At 39.7% G+C, this 24,283-nt stretch overlaps 1 protein-coding gene across 1 annotated transcript in view; it reads left to right on the plus strand.

Moving 5' to 3' along the window:
* IPO11 (importin 11) overlaps positions 1-24,283 on the plus strand; it is a 256,004-nt gene that overhangs the window by 24,185 nt on the left and 207,536 nt on the right. Inside the window, exon 3 of the mRNA XM_058309280.2 lies at positions 19,817-19,917. Coding sequence (XP_058165263.1) covers positions 19,817-19,917 — 101 coding nt within the window. The remainder of the gene's footprint in view (positions 1-19,816; positions 19,918-24,283) is intronic.

Raw genomic sequence — 24,283 nt, forward strand, 5'->3', positions numbered from 1 at the left:
ATCTTGTTGATGGATTTATGAATAATATCCTTCTGGTATCTTCTGCTCAGAAGGTAACATGGAGGTGATTTTCAGTTTTAACATTTATGCTCACCTCAGTATTATAGGTAGCACATTTTAATGTCTTCTTGTCTTGATCCCTACCCAATTACTTTTTGTTGTCAGAGTTGTTCAGGTCTTCTCACTGAACCATCAGAGGCAGATAAGTCCTACTTAATATATTTTATATTAATATATTTTTTATTCCTTTCTCATCTGAAAATTTCATCTTCCTGAGATGTGAGAAATAATATAATGTTTCATTAACAAGATGTGCTTTAAGCCTTTCTGGAAGTTTCTAGCTTTTGATTAATCAAAATTATTTTCAGTATGCCAGTATGAGTGAAGCCATTTTGTGTTGAATATCTTCTATGGTCTTGTCTTTCTTCTGAAAAATTGGAAACTCTTCTTAGTATTTGAGATTTAGTTGCTGGCTATGACAATGAGGTTACTAATTGGATCCAAAACTGAGCCAGTATTTGTGATTTTAGTGAAACTTCAGGTAAAATTGTTTACCCTGCCTTGTAGAAAATATAAAATATAGCAGTTGACACACATATTTTGACTTTTTGGCTAAAATGTTGGGGTTGTTTCTTAAATTTAAGAAGATACTGATTATAAACATAGGGAATATTAAGTGTCAAGTCATACTTGATATTCAGAATATAACATGAAGTTGGCTGTTTGGCTCAGTAGCAAAAAGGTAAAGAAGAGATTGATTTTTAAAGACACTAAAGAAATATCTTATTCATATTTATATAATCCCAGGATCATGTTTGTAAATTTCGGGCACAGTATAAATCGTGAGAAAACCTCTGAGTGTATTCTCCATATGCTTATTTAAGTGAATATGGTCTAAAATTAGTCTTGTGTTTTTTTCAGTATTGAATATAAAACACTTTTGAAATATTTTATTTTAAGTGCTTCTGAACCTGAAAAGCAATAGGCAATACTTATTTAACTGTGGACTTTATGTGTAATATATGAATTATTAATAATATTGTTAAGTGTCAAAACCCCTTTTTTAAAAAGAAATCAATTTTATTGACACAGATTTATAAAGCATATAATTCATCCAAAGTATACAATCAGTGGTATTTGGTATTATCACATAGTTCTGCATTCATCACTTCAGTTGTTATTAGAGCATTTTCATTATATCAATAATAATAAAAAATGGACAAACAAGAAAATTACTTACCTCTCAATCTTTCTGTTGTCCATGCTGTACATAGCTGCTATTTCTGGCTATTCTTGCACAATTATAGTTTTATTGAGATATATTCACATACCATCTGCTCTATCTAAAGTATTTAACAGTTGCTTTTAGTGTAATCACAATGTTGTTCATTCATCATCACAAAAAATTTTAGAATTAATTCATTACTCCAAAAAGAAAAATTCCACATGCCTCAGGATGCCTTCCTCGCCCTACATAACCACTAATGTAATTTCATCTTTGTAAATTGATTTATATTTACATTTTATATAAATGGAATCATACAATATGTTACACAGTGTGTAGTTAGTTCATGGTAACGCAATCATACGGTATTTGTCCTTTTGTGTCTGACTTGCTTCACTCAACATATTGTCCGCCAGGTTCATCTGTATTGTCATACATTTTTCTGACTTCATTTCTTCTTATAGCTGCATTGTATTCCACCGCATGAATACACCAGTTTGTTTATCCATTCATCAGTTAATGGACACCTGGGTTGTTTCCAACTTTTGGCAGTCGTGAAAAACGCCGCTATGAACATAGGTGTGCAGATGTCTATTTGCGTAGTTCTTCTGGGTATATGCATAGTACTGGTCATGTGGCAAATCTATATTCAGTTTTCTCTAGGAACTGCCAAACAGTCCACCACAGTGGCTGTACCATTTTGCATTCCCACCAACAGAGGATAAGTGTTCCTGCCTCTCCACATCCTCTCCACATCTTGTCGTTCTCTGTCTTTTTAATAGTGGCCATTCTGAAAGGTGTGAAATGATATCTCATTGTAGTTTTGATTTGTATTTCCCTAATCATTAGTGATGTTGAACATTTTTTCATATGTTTTTTGCCATTTGTATTTGGAAAAATGTATATTCAAAGACAAATGTCTTTTGCCCATTTTTTGATCAGGTCATTTGTCTTTATTGTTGAGTTGTAACATCTCTATATATCATGGATATTAAACCCTTATTGGCTATATGATTTCCAAATATTTTCTCCCTTTTTATCTTTTTACCATTTTACCCTTTTGACAAAGTCCTGTGAGGTGCTAAAGTGTTTAATTTTGAGGAGGTCCCGTTTATCTATTTTTTGTTGTGGGTGTAAAGTTCTAGAAACCATTACCTACCACAAGGTCTTGAAGATGTTTCCCTACATTTTCTTCTAGTAGTTTTAAGGTCCTGGCTTTTTATAATTAGGTCTTTGATTCATTTTGAGTTGATTTTGTACAGGGAGTGAGATAGGGGTCCTCTTTGATTCTTTTGGTTATGGATATCCAGTTCACCTAGTGCCGTTTGTTGAAGAGACTGTTTTGTAAGTTTGTCAAAAATCAGTTGACCATAGAGGTGACGGTTTACTTCTGGACACTCAATTCTCTTCCACTGATTGATGTGTTATCTTTATGTCAATGCCATGCTGTTTAACCACTATAGCTTTGTAATATGTTACAGGGTCAGGCAATGAGAGACCTCCACATTGGTTGTCTTTTTTAGATGCTTTTGGTTATTTGGGTGTACTTTCCCTTCCAAGTGAATTTGGCAATTGCCTTTTCTGTTTCTGTAAAGTAAGCTGTTGGACTTTTGATTCATATTGTATTGAATCTGTAAATCAGTTTGGATAAGATCGACCTCTTCATAACATTAGTCTACTAATCCATGAACATGGAATGTCTTTCTATTTGTTTAGGTCTTCATTAGTTTCTTTTAGAATTGTTTTCTAGTTATCTGCATATAGGTCCTGTACTTCTTTGGTTAAATTGATTCCTAGATATTTGAGTCTTTTTGTTGCTATTGTAAATGGAATTTTTCCTGATTTCCTCCTCAGATTGTTCAGTATTAGTGTATAAAAACATTCCTGATTTTTGCATGTTTTTCTTGTTCCAGCCACTTTTTCTGGAGTAATTTATTAGCTCAGGTATCTTTATTGTAGGCATTTCAGAATTTTTAAAATACAGGACCATGTCATCTCAAATGGTGAGAGTTTTACTTCCTCTTTTTCTATTTGGATGTCTTTAATTTTTTTTTCTTGTCTAATTGCTTTAGCTAGAACTTCTCATACAACTTGAATAACAGTGGTGACAGTAGACATTCTTGTCTTGTTCCCAGTCTTAGAGGGAAAGCTTTTAACCTTTCCCCATTGAGTACCATGTTGGCTGTGGGTTTTTCATATATGCCTTTTATCATATTGAGGAATTTTCCTTTATTCCTATCTTTTGAAGTGTTTTTTTTTAATCAAGAAAGGATGCTGGATTTTGTCATTTGCCTTTTTTGCGTTTGTTAAGATGATCATGTGCTTTTTTTCCTTCCATGTGTTAATGGTGTATTATGTTGATTGATTTTCTTATGTTGAACCAGCCTTGCATACCAGGAATAAATCTCACTTGGTCATGATGTATAAGTCTTTTGATAGGCTGTTGGATTCAATTTGCAAGTATTTTGTTGAGAATTTTTGCTTCTATGTTCATTAGAGAGATTGGTCTGTAATTTTCTTGTAGTGTCTTTATCTGACTTTGGTATTAGGGTGATGTTGGCTTTGTAAAATGTGTTGGGTAATTTTCCCTCTTCAATTTTGTGGAAGAGTTTAAACAGGATTGGTGTTAATTCTTTTTGAAATGCTTGGTAGAATTCACCTGTGAAGCCATCTAGACCAGGACATTCCTTTGTTGGGAGATTTTTTTTTTTTTTTTTTTTTTAAAGATTTATTTATTTATTTAATTCCCCCCCCCCCCCCCCCCCCCGGTTGTCTGTTCTTGGTGTCTACTTGCTGCGTCTTGTTTCTTTGTCCGCTTCTGTTGTCGTCAGTGGCACGGGAAGTGTGGGTGGCGCCATTCCTGGGCAGGCTGCACCCCTTTCGCGCTGGGCGCCTCCCCCTCCGGGCACACTCCTTGTGCGTGGGGCTCCCCCACGCGGGGGACACCCCTACGTGGCACGGCACTCCCTGCGCGCATCAGCACCGCGCATGGGCCAGCTCCACACGGGCCAAGGAGGCCCGGGGTTTGAACCGCGGACCTCCCATGTGGTAGACGGACGCCCTAACCACTGGGCCAAGTCCGTTTCCCAGTTGGGAGATTTTTGATGACAGATTCAGTCTCTTTAAATGTGATTGGTTTGTTGGATATTTGTAGTTTTTGTGGTGTTAGTGTAGGTTGTCCACTTTTAGGAATTTGCCCATTTTATCTAAGTTGTCTAGAGTGTTGGCATACAGATTCTCATACTATCCTCTTATCCTTTTTATTTCTATGGGGTCATTTGTAATTTCCCCCCTTTCATTTTTGATTGTATTTATTTGCATCTTCTCCCTTTTTTTCTGTTAGTCTAGATAGGGGTTTGTCAGTTTTATTGAGCTTCTCAAACAGCTTTTGGTTTTGGTGCTATTTCTCCATTTTTTTCTCAATTTTGTTTATTTCTGCTCTAATCTTTATTACTTCTTTCCTTCTGCTTGCTTTGGGAATGGTTTGTTGTTCTTTTTCTAGTTTCTCCAGTTGTTCAGTTAGATCTTTGAGTTTAGCTCTTCTTTTTTTTCTTTCTTTCTATAATTTCATTTCTTTTTTGTCTTTATTTATTTTTCTAATATTACATTAAAAAAATTTGAGGTCCCCATATACCCCCACCCCCCTCACCCCACTCCTCCCCTCATAACAACAATGTCCTCCATCATCATGAGACATTCATTGCATTTGGTGAATACATCTCTGAGCACCACTGCACCTCATGGTGAATGGTCCACATCTTAGCCCACTCTCTCCCACAGTCCACCACTGGGCCATGGGGGGACATACAATGTCCGGTAACTGTCCCTGCAGCACCACCCAGGACAACTCCAAGTCCTGAAAACGCCCCCACATCACATCTCTTCCTCCCATTCCCTACCCCCAGCAGTGACCATGGCCGCTTTCTCCACACCAATGCCACATTTTCTTCGATTACTAATCATAATAGTTCATGAATAGAATATCAGTAAGTCCACTCTAATCCATACTCTATTCCTCCATCCTGTGGACCCTGTAATGGTTGTGTCCACTCCACTTCTATATCAAGAGGGGCCTTAGATTCCACATGGATGCTGGATGCAATTCTCCTGCTGTCAGTTGTAGGCACTCCCGGCTCCCTGGTGTGGTGGTTGACCTTCTTCACCTCCATGTTAGCTGAGTGGGGTAAGTCCAATAAACCAAAGTGTAGGAGCTGAAGTCTGTTGAGGCCCAGGGCCTGGTTACCACATGGTCATTCCAGAGATTCTGGTCCCCTGGGTATATATTAAACCCTAGCACCAACTACAGTTCTTGTAAAAGTAACAGGTGAGGCTTGTGAACAAAGATCGCATCTGAGTCCAGCTCCATCACACAGAAACACAAACTCCAAAGTAGGGCCAACTGAGATGGCACTGAACTCCATCTGCCATGACCATAGAACATGTGGTTCTCCGCAGCCCTCAGAAGAACCAATACCTGGGGTTGTATCTACTTTATCTGTCTCTGGGACTCTGCTGAGGAGTGCATAAGGGCAACCCCTCTGATAACCTCCTGGCTCTTTTTGGAGACTCATAGCCATGTCAATTCATTTATCCTTTCCATTTCCCTTTTTGATTCAGGTCACAAAGCATTTTTAACTCCTGTTATTATATGTAGATTGAGATATTCTGGTGGTCCAAGTTGACCCTTTCATTCATGGTTATTTTCTAGTTACATCATCAGCTGGTTCTTGGTAGTAATCTCTTGGCACCAGGGAGGCTATCCCCAGGAGTCATGTCCGACGCAGGGGGGAAGGCAACACATTTACATGCTGAGTTTGGCTTTGAGACTGGCCACATTTGAGCAACACGGAGGCTCTCAGGAGGTAACTCTTAGGCATCCTGCAGCTCTAGGCCTTGTTCTTCTTTCAGGTTCACAGGCTCACAAGCATAGTCATTAGTATCAAGGGCTCATTGTTGGACCTTCCTTCTTTTTTGGTCTTTGCCTTTGCACTTGGGGGATTGTTGCTGTTCCTTTAGGGACTGTGATAGAGCTCCCCTGGCTAGGAACTCAGCACTCCCTCAGTTGTTGTTTTTAATTGTATCCCCTATGAAAATATCCAGACATTTTTATGTACCCTGGATATATGCCCTGTAGAACTCTCTGCCAACCATGTGTCCCCTGTCAACATCCCACACCAGTATTCCTTCCCTGCCATTGTTGAACCTCTCTGTGATCCAAAACCTCCTGAAAAGTGAAGCCCAATATATTGCCAGGTTCCATTAATAGTAAAATGTAATATAGCGATGAGTTTAAAGGTTAGATATAGAATACATACTAATTTAGAAAAATTAAGGTAAAAATAAATTCGGGTATCAAAAAATTTAATGCAAAAGCTTTTTGATGTTTTGCCTTCCATCACTGCAATAAGTGTTGCCCTGTATGCAAATTGGCAAGGCAGCGTCTTCCGTCTTTTCCTCTGTGTCTGCGTCCTTTTTCTTTTCTTTTTTTCTAATTATTAAGCTTATCTTCACAAAAGTTTTAGAATCACAGTAATTCATATATACAATATACAGAACTCCCACATATCCAACATAAAACCTTTTCCCTCCACAGCAATACTCTTTTTACATATTCATACTATATTTACTGAAACTGATGTACAGATATTGAGACAATAGCTTTCAAACAAGGTAACATTTGTGTTTACATTGTGGTTTATATTTTAGACTATACAATTTTCTAAATTTTTAGTTATCTTATGTTTTACATTATGATTTACCTTTTAGCCTATCAGCCCCTATATATTTTTGGTGTAATTTTACATGTCTTATGTCCATCCTTGCGTACTCTTGTGGACCACTTCTATTGCTCACACAGTTACATTGGTTCCATCTATTCAATACCTCTTTCCCCCTCCCCTCAGGGCCCACAGAGTGACAGTCAATCTTCATTGCTTGAAGGGCCATGTTCAGAGATACTGGCAACAGTGTTGAGGGCTTGACATGCTCAACTGCCCTAATGCACTGGGAGCCACCATTTCTCTTGAGAGATACTCTCTATTTGATGGCATCAGTCCTCCGCAGGATGTGGGTATACCTTCACTCTCATTTTATGGGTCTCTATCCAATGATATAACCCACTATGGCAAAATGAGAATTCATGTATTCCCTAGGAACCTGTCCTGCGTCAGATGATCCCCTTTAAGCATCTTAAACAGGTAACCTTCCTTATTATATTTTTGAAAAGGTTTTCTCAGCATTATGCTTTCAACCAAATTCCTGTTTGTTCATTGTTTTTGCTTGTTGTCTATTTTTTTGACCATTTGTCTTCTCATTGCTGTTTGTTTGTTTTTTTCTTTATGAGGCACTGGGACATACCATGTGGGAAGTGGGTGCTGAACTGCTTGAACCACATTCACTTCCCAGCCTCTATCTTTTGTTTTTTTAAGATTTATTTTACTTATTTATTTCTCTCCACCCTCTCCTCTTTGCCATGCCATGTGTTTTCCTTGTTTCTTTAGGAGGCACTGGTAACCTTTGATGTCATAGGGAGACACCTAATTGCTTGAGCCATCTCTGTTCCCTGCTTTGTTGTCTCTCTGATTATGTTTTTTTTTTTGACTCTCTTGTTGTGTCATCTTGTTGTGTCATCTCACCGGGCCTGCCTGTCGTGTCAATTGCTGTCTTGCTTGTCTTCTTTAGGAGGTACCAGGAGCCTCTGGTTCCTGGCTTTTAAAAAAAATTATTTATTTCTCCCCACCCCCTTGTTTTTTTTAAATTGCTGTGTCTGTTTGTCTTCCATTTCTTTAGGAGGCACTGAGAGCTAAACCTGGGACCTCTGATGTGGGAGGGAGGTGCCTAATTGCTTGGGCCACCTCTGCTCCCTGCTTTATTGTGTCTCTCATTCTGTTTTTTCTCCCACCGTCTCTTGTTGTGTCATCTTGTTGCATCAGCTCGCTGTCTTTTTTTTTTTTTTTTTTTTTTTTTAATTTTTTTATTTTTTATTGACTTTGTAATAATATTACATTAAAAATATATATGTGAGGTCCCATTCAACCCCACCCCCCCCACCCCCCCTCTCCCCCCCCCAACAACACTCGTTCCCATCATCATGACACATCCATTGGATTTGGTAAGTACATCTTTGGGCACCTCTGCACCTCATATACATTGGTTCACATCATGGCCCATACTCTCCTCTATTCCATCATGTAGGCCCTGTGAGGATTTACAATGTCCGGTGATTATCTCTGAAGCACCATCCAGGGCAGCTCCATGTCCCGAAGACGCCTCCACCTCTCATCTCTTCCTGCCTTTCCCCATACCCTTTGTCCATTATGTCCACTTTTCCCAATCCAATGCCACCTCTTCTATGTGGACACTGGATTGGTTGTGTCCATTGCACCTTTATGTCAAGAGGAGGCTCAGATTCCACCTGGATGCTGGATGCAATCCTCCCGTTTTCAGTTGTAATCACTCTAGGCTCCATGGTGTGGTGGTTGTCCTTCTTCACCTCCATCTTAGCTGAGTGTGGTAAGTCCAATAAATCAGATTGTAGGTGCTGGAGTCTGTTGAGGCTCAGGATCTGGCTATCACATTGTCAGTCCAGAGATTCAAATCCCCTAAATATATCTTAAACCCCAACATTAACTGCACCTCCAGCACATTAGCATGAAAGTCTTATGAAGGGAGATCCCATCTGAGTCCAGATTCATCACACATAAACACCATTTCCAAAGAGGGGCCATCTGCCCTGGTAGTTAACCCCATCGGCCATGACCATAACTCCCATGGGTCTCTTTAGCCCTCAAAGGAACCAATATCTGGGGGTTGTATCTGCTTTATCTGTCTCTCTGACTCTGCTCTCGCTGTCTTCTTTAGGAGACACTGGGAACCTCTGCTCCCCGCTTTTTGTTGGGTCCCTCATTATGCTTTTTCTTTTTGTGTCTCTTAATGTGTTAGATTGCTGCACCTGCCCATTGAGCCAACTCACTGTCTTCTTTAGGAGGCACTGGGGGTCTGAATCCGTGACCTCTCATGTGGTAGGCAGGATCCCAGTCGCCTCAGCCATATTGCTCTTCCCTCCCTGCTTTGTTATGTCTCTCATTATGTTTTTCTTCTTATGTTTCTTGTTGCATCATCTTGTTTTGTCAGCTTGCTACACCTGCCCTTTGCACCAGCTCGCTGTCTTCTGTAGGAGGCTTTGAAACCAAACCACCAACCTCTCGTGTGGTAGGCAGTAGCTCAGTCACTTCAGCCACAACTGCTTCCCTCCAGCCTATATCTTTTTCTCATTATGTTTTTTCTTCTTGTGTCTCTTGCTACATTATCTTGTTGCATCACCTTGCTGCACCTGCCTGTCACGTCAACTCACTGTCTTCCTCTTTTTCTTTAGGAGGCACTGGGAACCTCTGCTCCCTGCTTTGTTGTGTCTCTCATTATGTTTTTCTTTTAGTGTCTCTTCTTGTGTCAGTTTGCTGTGCCTGCTTGTCATGCTAGCTCTCTGTCTTCTGTAGGAGGCACCAGGAACTGAACCATGGACCCCCTGTGGTAGGCAGGAGCTCAATTGCTTGAGCCACATCTGCTTCCCCAGGTTATGTCTTTAGATTGAGGAGTTTAATCCATTCACATTCAGTGATATTTCTGTAAATCCATTGTTTACTTCCACCATTTTATTCTATGGTTTTCATCTGTTTTATCTTATTTTCATCTCTTTTTAAAAATTTCTTTTGGTAATCCTTTATGCTATTTTTTCTTGTATATTCTTCCCCAAGCCTTTCTCTCCTGTCCTTTTCTTGCAGGTTCTAAGACTTCCTTTAATATTTCCTGCAAAAATGGATTCTTTTTTACAAACTCTTTTAGTTTCTGTTTGTGAACATTTTATACTGACCTTGATATTTGAAGGACAGTTTTGCCGGATAAAGAATTCTTGGCTGGCAGTTTTTCTCTTTCAGCATCCTAATTGTATCATACCACTGTCTTCTCGCTTCATGATTTCTGGTGAGAAATCCTTCAGTAGCTTACTGGACATCCCTTGTATGTTAATGATTTGCTTCTCCATTGCCACTCTCAAAATTTTCTCTTTATCTTTTGGTATTTGACGTTCTGGGTTGTATGCGTCTTGGGGTAGATCTATTAGGATTTATTATGATTGGGTTATGGTGTGCTTCTTGGGCATATAAGTTCATTTCTTTTGTGAGAGTTGGGAAGTTTTCAGCTATTATTATTATTTCCTCAAATGCTCTTTCTGCCCCTTTTTCCTTCTTTTCCCCTCCTCTTCTACCTCTGGAACTGCCATGACACATTTGTTGTTGCATTTTGTGTTGTCATTCAATGCCCTGAGCACTTGCTCATTTTCTTTCCCCATTCTTTTCTCTCTTTTGATGTAGCTTATCTGTTCAGCCATATTGTCTTTCAGCTAATTAACTTGATTTTGGAAATTTGTGTGCATGTCGGTATTTAGTTGTCTCAGATTATTTGTGTCTTCTGGGGTTTTAATTTATTCTTTTTCTTGGGCCATATCTTCCTTTTTCTTAGTATGGCTCATAATTTTTTGCTTATGTCTGGGCATCTGATTAGGACGGTAGGTTACTTAGATTCTCAATTTCATTCTCTTTAGTAGGGATTTAGTGGTATGAGGCTGTATGCAACTGCTGCTCTTTGATCCTTGCTTCAGCCTTGGTTGTGAGGATTTTTAGTTGCTCAAAACTGTGCTGTGGACTTAGTAATGGGTTGTAGACCTGCTTCTTAGGGTCTTGGGATGCCGAGTCTATTAAGGCTTATTTTAAAAAATTTCCTCATTGGGCACTTACTAGTTCTTCCAGCAGATGGTGCCCTTTGGCAGGCTTCTCATTTCAGTGCCTGGTTGGAATGCGTTTGCTGTAACCCAGACTGGATCAGTGTGCTAGAGGTTCCTCCCTGAAGGCTTAGAGCCTTGTAATTCAAACTTTCTCAGAGACACTTCTCTAGCCTTCTCTGGCACTTCCCCCCCCCCCTTTCCCAGGGTAGGAAATAATTCCACCCCACTCTGCATCCTTAGCAATCAGTCTGGCTTAGTAGAGGAGGAGATGGGGAGAGTCTTCCTTGCCAGCTCCCAAGGCAAACAATGGCATGGCCATACCGAGTCTGGAAGGGCTCCTGGGACACAGCAGACCAAATTTGTTGGTCAAAAACTGAGTCATGGGAAGCGGCTGTGGCTCAATCAGTTGGGCTTCTGTCTACCTTATGGGAGGTCCTGGGTTCGCGTTCCGGGTCCTCCTTGTGAAGGCAGGTTCGCCCGCACACTGCAGAGAGCTGCCGGCCTGCAAGTGCCACAGAGAGCCGACTCAGCAAGGTGATGCAACAAAAAGGGAGACAAGTAAAAACACAGAAGAACGCACAGCTAATGGACACAACAGACAGCAGGCAAGCTACAAGGGAGGAGGGGGAATAAAAACAAATGAAAAAAAGGCTGAGTCAGCCTTAGGTTGTGCCCCTCTCTCCCCCCTTTCCTGGGGTGGTAGATCCTCAACAATTAGTACTGGTTACAAGAGAGGAGATTGAGACGGTTGGATCTTTCCAGGCTGGTGTGGTCTCCCAGGGCAAACAAAGGCCTAGTCCCACCTGGCCTGGAAGAGTTGGTGGGATACAGCAGACCAAATTTGTGAGTCAGAAGCTGAGTCAGCCTTAGGCTGTGTCCTTCTCTTTCCCCTTTCTTGGGATGGTGGATCCCTGGAGCCCCCTTTGTAGCTGGCTCAGAGACCTGAGAATTCTAAAGTGTTTTTAGTGTTGTGTAGGGTGCTGGCAGTAGCAGCTGCTGGTTTCAACTCACAGTTTTGCTATCTGGGATTCCCGCCTTTCTTGTCTTTCTTCTGGGCAGTAGCCAGCCTTCACCTGGTGTCCTAAACCCTAGAAGATATTTTTCCAGGCTGTTTCAGCCCATCTTTAGCAATTTTTCTGGAGGAGAAGAGAGTCCCATGTCTTTCTAGTCTGCCATCTTCCTGGAAGTCCCCTGTCTTTTTGATGTCCCTTTTTTTTTTTTAAAATCTCTTTAGCCATATTATCTTTCAACTCCAACCTTTGCTGGCAGGTCCCTCTCTTTTCCTAGGTAGGAAATAATTCCACTCCCCTCTGGGTCCTTAGCAACCAGTCCTGGACATTAGGGAGAGTGTTTGAGAGGGCGGGATGTTTTTCTTCCCTTGCTGGCTCCCAGGGCTAACATTGGTGTGATCCTGCCTGGCTTGGAAAGGCTTGAGGAGCACAGTAAATAAATTTGTTGGCCGAAAGTTGAATCAGTCTTATTCTGCATCCCTCTCTGTCTCCTTGCCTGGGTGTTCCCCTGTGGCACCCTTTGTCTGTAGCCACTGGCTAGAGGCTGGAGAATTCAACACTGACTGTTTCTGAGGATGGGGGTTGTGCCCCAGCAGACGCAGTTGTAGGTTTTACTCACAGAGTTTTCCCGTCAAGATTCTTTTTATTTTCCCCCCTCTCTTCTAGGTGGTCAGCCTTTTTGCCCTCAATCCTAAAACATTTTTTTTCAGGCCATTTCTGCCTGTCTTCTAGCTATTCTGGTAAAGAAGCGAGTCCTTTGTCTCTCTAATCCTCCATCATTCTAGAAGTCTCCACTGAATGCATTGTTTTTTTTAAAGATTTATTTATTTATCTCTCCCTACCTCCTTGTTATTTGCACTTGCTATGTCTGTTCATCTTCTTTGTTTCTCTAAGAGGCACTGGGAACTGAATCTAAGACCTCTGAATTGGGAGGGAGGAGCCCAGTCGCTTAAGCCACTTCAGTTCCCTGCTTTGTGGTATCTCCTGTTAATGTTTTTCCTCCTTGTGTCTCTTGTTGTATCATTTTGTTGTGTCAGCTTGCTGTTGGAGATTTGGACCCGAAGGTATCGGGAATGAAAGAAAGAGAGAAGGGAGAAGGAAACAAAGAGAAAGAAAGAGCGAGAGAAAAAGAACGAGAAAGCTGGGATCAGGGGGTCTGTGAGTAGAGACTCATCAGACAACTTTATTGTTCACAAGGGGCTCTATATATACCCCAGTCCACATGGGTAGAAGCAGCAACATGCAGTTAACCATCAACATTACTCATAGTCTAAGGAATTAAAAAAATCTTATCTCAAGGTACAAAGATAAGTGTTCTATTTACTACACAAATATTATCTGCTCATCTTTTCTTTCAGCCTTTCACAGCTTCATCCTGTTTGCCGGAAACTCTTAATTACCTCATTCCTTAGATTGTAAGCGTAGCCATGGAGACAGCATGTCTCTCCTTGAGAGGCCACTGTGCCTCAGTTTCCAACGCTTGCCATGCCAGCTTGCTGTTCTGCTCATCCTCTTTTGGAGGCACCAGGAACCTCTGCTCTCGTTTTGTTGTGCTCTCATTGTGTATTTCTTCTTGTGTCTCTTATTGCATCGACTTGTGTCAGCTTGCTGTGCCTGCCTGTCGCACTAGCTTGCTGTCTTCTTTATAGGAGGCCCTGGGAACTGAACCACAGACCTCTCATGTGGTAGGCGGGAGCCTGATTGCTTGAGCCACATCCATTTCCCTGGAATTTTTTTTTTTAGGTATTGAGGCTGGGGATTGAACCTGGGACCTCGTATGTAGGAAGCTTGAACTCAAACCACTGAGCCACATTGGCTCTCCATTGAATGTGTTTTTAATCTTATCCATTGTGTCATTCATTCCCATAAACTCTTGTTACTTTTCTTTCTAGGCTTTCAGATTGTTCCTTATTTTCACCCAGTGTCTTAATATCTTTTATTTTAGTCATGTTTTCCTTCAACTCCTTGAATTGTTTTAGGAGATTTGTGATTATCATTGATTACTTGTCTTAAATTCTGTCTTTTTATCAGGATTTTTTGTTTGTTCCTTTGGCTGGGCTATATCTTCCTGTTCCTTAGTATAACTTGGAATTTTTTGCTAATGTCTAGGCCTCTGACTGTGTTGGTGAATTTACTCCAGCGGTCAGTTACTTAGTTTTGTTCCATGGCTCTTTTTTGATTTTTGGTTCAACTTATTCTCAGTCATTAAAAATACCCATCTTAAGTTATCAGAATAGGACTAGGGACTCACTAATGGGGCACAGATCTGCCCCCAGAGTTTGGGACAAGAGACATCTAAAAGTAGTTTTTCTCTTCGCAGTTTCCTGTCTGGCCAGCAGATGGCATTCGTCAGCAGATGTCTCAGTGGAGGTGACTCCTTGAGCCTCTACTTAGCGGTAATTCTGGTCTGGCCAGAGCTGAGTTTCAAAGCGTGCTACTGGCCAGATTCACTGGGGGAAGAGAAACCAGTTCTCTGCCCTTTGCTGTACCTTCCCTCTTCCTAGGGAGGAAGACATCTGTTCCGCTCTCACTTGGCTGCAGTGTGCCATGGGGTTTATATAGGCTCTTTGCCTTGAGGGTGAAGGATGGGTGTCACAGGAGTGACTATGATGGATGTCATAGTTTTCATATATTTTGGCTTCTTTGTGTCTCTTTCCTTTGTTTTCCTGGGGTGGGTGTGCAACTCTCTTTTGTTATGCAGAGCCCCAAAGCAGGTCCCTCACACTTCTTTTTGCCCTTCCTCCATTGTTTTTGTGAGACAGTTGTTCCCTGCCTGCCTATTCTGACTCCATCTTCCTGGAAATCCTCCTCATGATGTATGTGCAAGTTTTTGTATGAACATAAGTTTTCACCTCCTTTGGATAAATACCTAGGAGCATGATTGCTGGGTTATATGGTGGGCTTATGTTTGACTTCTTAACAAAGTGCCAAACTGTCTTCCAAGGTGGCTTTGTCATTTTGCATTCCCACCAGCATTGATTGGAAGTTCCTTTAGCTTTACATCCTCTCTACTTTGGTGATTTTGGTGTTTTGTTATGAATTTTAGCCATTCCAATAGTAGTGTAGTAGTATCACATTTTGTTTTACTTTCTGATCCCTTAAGCATATATGTTGTTGGGTGTCTTTTCATAATCTTATTTGGCATCTGTATGTCTTTCTTTGATTAGGTGTCTGTTTAGCTCTTTTGCCCATTTTAAAAATTGGGTTGTTTTCTTACTGTTGAGTTTTAAGAGTTCCTTACATATTGTGCTCCTTTGTTAGATAATTATTTTACAAATACTTTCTCATAGTCTGATTTTCTTCTTACTTTTTACTTCATTGTCCTTCACAGGGATAGACATTTTTAATTTATTTAATAAAGTTCAATATCAGTTTTTCCTTTTAGGCATTGTGCTTTTGCAGTTGTATCCAAGAAGTCGTCACCAAACACAAGGTCACCTAGACTTCCTCCTATGTTGTTCTTTAGATGTTTTATATTTTTGAATTTTACATTTAGGTCTGTAATCCATTTTGAGTTGATTTTTGCAAAAGGTGTAAAGTCTGTGTAGAGTAATTTTTTTAATTTTTAAATTTTTGCACGTGTGTATCCTATTATTCTAGCATCATTTGTTGAAAAGACTCTTTATCCTTTAAAATGCTTTTGTCAAAGAGGAGATAACTGTATTTGCTTGCGTCTATCTCTGGGATCTACATTCTGTTCCATTGATCTGTCTTGTCTATTCTTTTACTGTCTTGATCACTGAGCTTTTTTTTTTTTTTTTAACATGAAGTCTTTTTTCTTTTTTTTGGTTTTTATTTATTTTTTAATGTTACATTAAAAAAATATGAGGTCCCCATATACCCCCACCCCCCTCACCCCACTCCTCCTCCTATAACAACAACCTCCTCAATCATCATGAGACATTCATTGCATTTTGTGAATACATCTCTGAGCACCGCTGTACCTTATGGTCGGTGGTCCACATCATAGCCCACACTCTCCCACAGTCCACGCAGTGGGCCATGGGAGGACATACAGAGTCCGGTAATTGTCCCTGCAGCACCAGCCAGGATAACCCCAAGTCCCCAAAACGCCCCCACATCACATCTCTTTCTCCCACTCCCTACCCCCAGCAGCTACCATGGCTGCTTTCTCCACACCAATGCCACATTTTCTTCTATTACTAATCATAATAGTTCATGAATAGAATATCAGTAAGTCCACTCTAATCCATACTCTATTCCTGCATCCTGTGGACCTTTGAATGGTCCACATCTATATCAAGAGGGGCCTTAGATTCCACTTGGGTACTCGATGCAATTCTCCTGCTTTCAGTTGTAGGCACTCTTGGCTCCCTGGTGTGGTGGTTGACCTTCTTCAACTCCATGTTAGCTGAATGGGGTAAGTCCAATAAACCAGAGTGTAGGAGTTGCAAGTCTGTTGAGGCTCAGGGCTTGGCTATCACATGGTCAGTCCAGAGATTCAGGGCCCCTGGATATACATTAAACCCCAGCACCAACTACAGTTCCGGTGAAAGTAACAGGAGAGGCTTGTATACAAAGATCACATCTAAGTCCAGCTCCATCACACAGAAACACAAACTCCAAAGTAGGGCCAACTGAGATGGCACTGAACTCCATCTGCCATGACCATAGAACCTGTGGGTCTCCGCAGCCCTCAGAAGAACCAATACCTGGGGTTGTATCTACTTTATCTGTCTCTGGGACTCTGCTGAGGAGTGCATAAGGGCAACCCCTCTGGTAACCTCCTGGCTCTTTTTGGAGACTCATAGCCATATCAACTCATTTGTCCTTTCCATTTCTCCCTTCTATTCAGGTCAAAAAGCCTTTTTAACTCCTGATATTGTATGTAGATTGAGATATTTTGCTGGTCTGAGTTGACCCTTTTATTCATGGTTATTTTCTAGTTACATCATCAGCTGCTTCTTGGTAGTAATCCGTCGGCGCCAGGGGGGCTCATCCCCGGGAGTCATGTCCCACGCTGGGGGGAAGGCAACACATTTACATGCTGAGTTTGGCTTTGAGACTGGCCACATGTAAGCAACACGGAGGCTCTCAGGAGGTAACTCTTAGGCACCCTGCAGCTCTAGGCCTTGTTCTTCTTTCAGGTGCACAGGCTCACAGCATAGTCATTAGTATCAAGGGCTCATTGTTGGACCTTCCTTCTTTTTTTGATCTTTGCTGTTGCACTTGCAATAACTGTTCCCTTGTTACTGTTCCTTTAGGGACTGGATGACTGAGCTTTATAAACAGTCTCGAAGTTGGATATTATGGTCCTCTGAAGTTGCCTGTTTTCAGTATTGTGTTGGCTATTCTGGGTCTTTTCCTTGACATATAAATTTCATATTAATTTTTTGATATCTGTAAAATTACTGGCTGGGATTTTGATTACAGTTTCATTGACTATTTATCAAATTGGGAAGAATTGTCATCTTAATAATACTGAGTCTCCTATCTCTATAGATTTTATGTGTATCTTCCTAGAATTATACCGAGGTATTTTATTTCTGGTGTTACTGTAAATGGTGTTGTATTTTCAATGTCAAATTCCAGTTCATTCCTGGTTTATAAGAAACAATGAACGTATATATTGCATTCTTCAGTCTTACTGTAGCCAGTTATTAGGAATTTTTTTTTTTTGTTGAATTTTTGGGATTTTCTGCACAATCATATCATCTGAGAACAAAGACAGTTTTATTTTTTTCTTCCCTATCTGTAATGCCTTTTATTTCCTTTTCTTGTCTTACTACATTAGCTAGGGCTTCCAGTACAATCATGAATAACAGTGGTGAGTGGGGACATCCTTTTCTTGTTTCTGAATACCTGGTTTCTCACCGTTAAGTATGAAGTTGGTTTTAGGTGTTTTGTCCATATTCTTTTTCAAGTCGAGGAAATTCCCCTTTCTTCCTAGTAGGTTGAGAGTTTTTAGTTCTCAAGGAGTCTGCACCTACTGATATAAGCATTTTCTCTTGTATTGTGTAGATGTGGTAGATTATGTTAATTGATTTCTGAGTGTTAAATCAGTCTTGCAAGCCTGAAATAAATCCCACCTAGTCATAATTCTTCTAATGCATTATTGGTGTCTATTTGCTAAGTTTTGAGGATTTTTACATCTCTATTCATGAGCAATATTGGTCCATAACACTCCTTTTTAAATAATATTTTTGATATTAGGGGAATGCTGACCTTATTAAATTATCCTTATTGTCACAACAGTTAGGAAGTGTTTCCTCTCTTTCTATTTTCTGGAAGAGATTGTAGAGAATTGGAATCATTTCTTTCACCAGTGAAATCCTCTGAACCTAGTGCTTTCTGTTTTAGAAGATTACTAATTCCTAATTCAATTTCTTTAATAGATACAGATCTATTCAGAATAACTTTTTCCTTTTGTAAGATTTGGCAGATTGTTCTTTCAAGGAGTTTTTCCATTTAGTCATAAAATTTGTGGGCAGAGTTTGTAATATTCCTTTATTTAGATTTTTACAAAGAAGCAAAACACGTAATGTGTATAATGTTCTTAATGTGTATAATGTTTTAAATTACAGTGTACTAAATTAATATTAGTGTTACTGTTCATTTCCCTACACATTAACAACTGTCAAACCATTTTAAAAAGATATGGGAACAATTATACTTTTCCCCATTGATTTTATTAAAAAAAATTTTTTTTGAGGTAGTTAGGCCTGGGGATTGAACCCAGGACCTCATATGTGGGAAGCTGACTGTCAACCACGGAGCTACCTCAGCTTCCCTGAGTTGGTTTTCTTGTTTGGTCTGCTTGTTGTTTCTTTTTTGTTTTATCAGGAGGTACCCAGATCTGAACCTGGGACCTCCCATGTGGGAGGTGAGTGCTTAACTGCTTGAGCCACATCAACTCCCTTTCCATTGATTATTATTATTTTTAGCCTCTCTCTTTGTATTTTCTATATGATTGCATCGTTGTCTTTTTGGTGCATTGCTTCACTGCACAGAGGCTTGCACTGCACCGTGCTTTGCAGGTCTGTTATGCCTTTTCTCTCTTTTTTTTACTAGGAGATCTTGGGGATCGAACCTGGGTCCTTCATATGGTAAACAGGAGCTCAGTTGCTTGAGCCACAGCTGCTTCACTCCCCACTGATTATTAACATTTCTTTTCATGGGCTTGGCTTTTATGGTCATTCTTATGGCCCCCAGGACTATGAAGTATGAGGAATGCCTTTATTTCGTTTGAAAGAATGAACAAATTATTTGAGCAGTGGTCAAGTCTGAGTTGAAATTATTCATTTTGTACTTGTCCTTACATATTTAAAAATATTTTGCTGCTAAACTTATTCATCACTGTGTTGTGATCATAAGGATAATTTGAAATAGGTTGTTTATCTCATACTGCCTCTTAACAACTGAGGGGCTTTGACTTGTTAGAATCTTTGCTTTTATGCCCTGGTAAATTTGGTTTTTCTTTTTAAATTTAAGTTTTTATTTTAGTTTTGTGTTTGTGTGTGGGATTATGTTATTCACTTAAAGTATAATTAGGTTTGTTTCCTAGTTTAATATTTTATTATGCAAATTTTCAAACATACTTTAAAGTAGAATAGTATAATGAATCTCCATGTATGTATTACTCAGCTTAAACAATGTTTTTTAAGCAGGTATTTTTTTATTTGCCTTATAGAGCTATATCTAATTCGAAAAGCAATATGATTATAGTAATAAAATTTAAACAAAACATTGAAATAAAAACGCCTTTAGTGCTTACTTTTGTGTGTATTTATTATACTTTTAGCTTATTACATGTTTTTTCTAATACCATGCTTTTACTTACAGAATATCTTCACAAATCACACTCTGGATATAAATGTAAGGTGGCTTGCTGTGCTGTACTTTAAAAATGGAATTGATCGCTACTGGAGACGTGTAGCACCTCAGTAAGTTCCATCCTCCTAAACTCCAAATGCAGTCCTTTCCAAATTAAAGAAAGTGTAGGAATGTATCTGTTTATCTTCATTCTTTATATAAAAGACTGCTTTACTAAAGAAGGAAAGGATTTATGCATTTAATTACAAATCAACATCTATATAGTTTTCTGGAGAAGTAGATGGTATATTGACCTTCTGTTTGTGAATAATGACACATTGTTGTGCAAATATATGTTTGACTCCCTGCTTTCAGTTCTTTTGGTTATATATCTAGTAGTGGAATTGCCAGGTGGTATGGTAGCTCTATACTTAGCTTTCTGAGGAACCACCAAACTGTCTTCCACAGTGGCTGCAACATTTTACATTCCCACCAGCAATGAATGAGTGTTCCCATTTTTCCACATTATCTCCAAAACTTGTTTTTTGTTTAATAGTAGCCATTATAGTGGGTGTGACTACTGATTCAGTCTCTTTACCAGTTATTGCTTTGTTGAAATCTTTTCTTTTTCAGTTAGTGCAGGTAGTTTGTGTGTTTCTAAGAATTTTTCCACTTCATCTAGGTTATTTAATTTGTTGGCATATAGTTGTTCACAGTATCCTTTTATAGTCCTTTTTGTTTCAGTTGGGTCATTAGTAATGCCCCCCTTTTCATTTCTGCTTTTAGTTATTTGTGTCCTCACTTTTTCTTTGTCTGTAGTTAAAGGTTTGTCAATTTTATTGATTTTTTCAAAGAACCAACTTTTGGGTTTGTTGATTCTCTCTATTGTTTTTTTAATTCTCTTTTATTTATCTTCACTGTAATCTTTGTTACTTCTTCTCATTTTGGATTCAGTTTGTTGTTCTTTTTCTGACTCCTCCAGTTTTGAGGTTGGGTCTGATTTGAAATCTTTTTTAACATAAGTATCTAAAGGTATACATTTTCTTCTCAGCACTGCCTTAGCTGTAGTCAGTAAGTTTTAGTGTGTGGTGTTTTATTTTCATTTGCCACAAGATATTTCCTACCTCCTTTGTGATTTTTTCTTTAACTCATTGGTTGTTTAAGAGTGTCTTGTTTAATTTCCATACATTTGTGAATTTTCCATTTCTCCCTCTCTTACTGATATCTAGCTTTATTCCTTGTGGTGGAGAGAAACATTGTATGTTTTCAATAGTTTTGAATTTATTGAGACCTGTTTTATGGCCTAACATATGGTCTATCCTTGACCTGCACTGGAGAAGGATGTGCATTTTGTTGTTGGGTGAAGTGTACTATATGTTTGTTAGGTGTAGCTAGCTTAGAGTATCATTGAAGTCTTCTTTTTCCTTATTGATCTTCTTTCTAAATGTTTTATCCAATATTGAGAATGGTGTATTGAAGTCTTCTCCTTTTGATAAAGAACCATCGGTTCTCTCTTCAGCTCTGTCTTATTTGCTTCATATGTTTTGGGGCTCTGCTGTTAGATGCATATATATATTTATAATTGTTAAGTTGTCTTACTGAATTGAATCCTGTATCAATATATAATGACCATCTTGGTCCCTGGTAACAGTTTTTGGCTTAAAATATTTTACATGATATTAGTCTATCTACCCCAGCTTTCTTTCTTTCTTTTTTTTAACTTTTTAAATATTTTATTTTATTAATACAATAAGCTTTATTTTTTAAAGAGGTTTTAGATAACAGAAAAGTTACACTGAAAGTATGAAGGGGTACACTGAAGTATGTGTACCCCTCACTCTCCCACATCATTCCTATTTTTTTTAATGTAGCAGTACAATTATGATGTATCTGTAAAAGCCACTCATTTAAAAAAATGCACATTTCAAAAATGACTTGTGGTAAGGACTAACCTGCCTACAGTAATGATCTAAAAAAAAAACCCGTCATTGTGACATTTATCAGTACTTCACACCTAATAAAAACTTAAGCACAAATCAGAATTGAGAGAAACTTTAGAATGTTCACATTTCTATGCAGTTTTGACTGAACTTTCAAAGATTCCACATATAACAAAACCACAACTTTGAATCAAAATATTAAAAACAAGTCTTGTGACAAGAAGCAAGGAAACAGAGGGAATAATGATAGCAGTATATATATAAATATATATATATATATATTTTTAAAGATTTATTTATTTATTTCTCCCCTCCCCCCACACCCCGGTTGCCTGTTCTCTGTGTCCACCTGCTGCGTCTTCTCTGTCCACCCCTGCTGCTGTCAGCAGCCCGGGAATCCGTGTTTCTTTTTGTTGTGTCATCTTGTTGTGTCACCTGTCCATGTGGGTGGCGCCATTCTCAGGCAGACTGCACCTTGTTTCGCCCTGGGCGGCTCTCCCACTGGGCGCACTCCCTGCGCGTGGGGCTCCCCCACGTGGGGAACACCCCTGCATGGCAGGGCACTCATTGCACGCATCAGCACTGCGCATCGGCCAGCCCCACACGGGTCAAGGAAGCCCGGCGTTTGAACCACGGACCTCCCATGTGGTAGACGGACGCCTCAACCACTGGGCCAAGTCCGCTGCCAGCAGTATATTTTTAGGAGAGAAAGCAATCAGTTATTTCCTTTATTATAAAACAAAAGTCGATGAGTCAGCATTGCAATAACACTGACCAAGTTATTTATGATTCAAGAATTGCTTTTCAAGTTGTGTCTTTAAAATGTATCCATCCATATATTTGCATTAAATTAAATTTATATGGGAAGTGGATGTGGCTCAACTGATAGAGTGTCCGCCTATCATACAGGAGGTCCAGGGTTCGATACCCAGGGCCTCCTGGCCTATGTGATGAGCTGGCCCATGCACAGTGTTGCCGTGTGTAAGGAATGCTGTGCTACACAGGGGTGCCCCCGCGTAGGGGTGCCCCATATGCAAGGAGTGCACCTCGTAAGGAGAGCCACCCTGTGTGAAAAAAGCGCAGCCCACCCAGGAGGGGCACCGCATACATGGAGAACTGACACAGCAAGATGATGCAACAAAAAAGAGATGCAGTTTCCCAGTGCCTCCAGATAATGCAAGCAGACGCAGAACACATAGCGAATGGACACAGAGGGCAGACAACGGGGGAGGGGGGGAAGGGGAGAGAAATAAATAAAATAAATCTTTAAAAAAAAAATTAAATTTGTACATCAAAAACATTTTGCTTAGAATTCTGTTCTTAAGTATAAACTGTAACTTATCAAAGCATAGTCCAAACACTATAAAGTAATGCTACCATTTAGATTTAAATGCTTCATCTGAAAAACTTATCTGACAAATAGTTTTGCCCTGTTTCTCCAGAATGAATGTCCCTTTGTCTAAAACTTTAAATAAAAAAAAAATTTTCAAGTAATTCATGCTATGTATTTTCCTTCATCAGGGTTTCATAAAAAACAGAGCTATCTGTTGTTGGAGCACCATTTTCCTTTTCTACAGTCCCAGAAGCAGACACAATAACCATTGTTCTATTTGTTGAAGCTGTCTTTTGTTTCTCAGCAATAGCTGTACAAACAGCAACAACGTTATCACTTGCAAAGTCATAGTCAGGAATTCACTTTGGTAAGAAATCTGTTACTTCTGATGATGATTTCCCCTTTTTAATCCTTTGTACCACTTTCTGCTGCGCTCGAATGTTCTTGCCCAAAAAAGGACTTCTTTCCATATTTCAGTGTTCGTTGGGTAGATGTGAAGGCTTCTTGAAAACTTGCTTCATCCATTTTGTCCTTTGGTTCTCTCTTGTCACAATCATTCTATTGTTTGTCTTATCTTTTAGTTTACCCTTCCTAATAATTTTCCTTTCTAAACTCTTCTCCAAATCTCTCTCCCTTGTTTATTCCTCTCAGGCTACAACATTCCTTTTCATGTCTTTTTTTTTTTTTAAGATTTAATTTATTTACTCCTCTCCCCTCCCCCCCAGTTGTCTGCTCTCTGTGTCCATTCGCTTTGTGTTCTTCTGTGACCGCTTCTATCTTTTATCAGCGGCACTGGGAATCTATGTTTCTTTTTTGTTGCATCAGCTCTCCGTGTGTGCGGTGCCATTCTTGGGCAGCCTGCTCTTTCTTTTGACCTGGCGGCTCTCCTTATGGGGCGCACTCCTTGTGCGTGGGGCTCCCCTACATGGGGGACACCCCTGTGTGGCACGGCACTTCTTGCTTGCATCAGCACTGTGCATGGGCCAGCTCCACACAGGTCAAGGAGGCCCAGGATTTGAATCACGGACCTCCATGTGTTAGGCAGACGCCCTAACCACTGGGCCAAGTCTGCTTCCCAAATCTGATCTTTTTGTAACACACTCTATCAGTTTTTGTTTGTCTGTGAAGACTTTGAACTCACCTTTATTTTATTATTTTTTTAAAGATTTATTTTATTTATTTCTCCCCTTCCCCCCAGTTGTCTGCTCTCTGTGTCCATTCGCT

This window comes from Dasypus novemcinctus, chromosome 2, assembly GCF_030445035.2.
Source record: "Dasypus novemcinctus isolate mDasNov1 chromosome 2, mDasNov1.1.hap2, whole genome shotgun sequence".
In the NCBI taxonomy this organism is placed as follows: domain Eukaryota; kingdom Metazoa; phylum Chordata; class Mammalia; order Cingulata; family Dasypodidae; genus Dasypus; species Dasypus novemcinctus.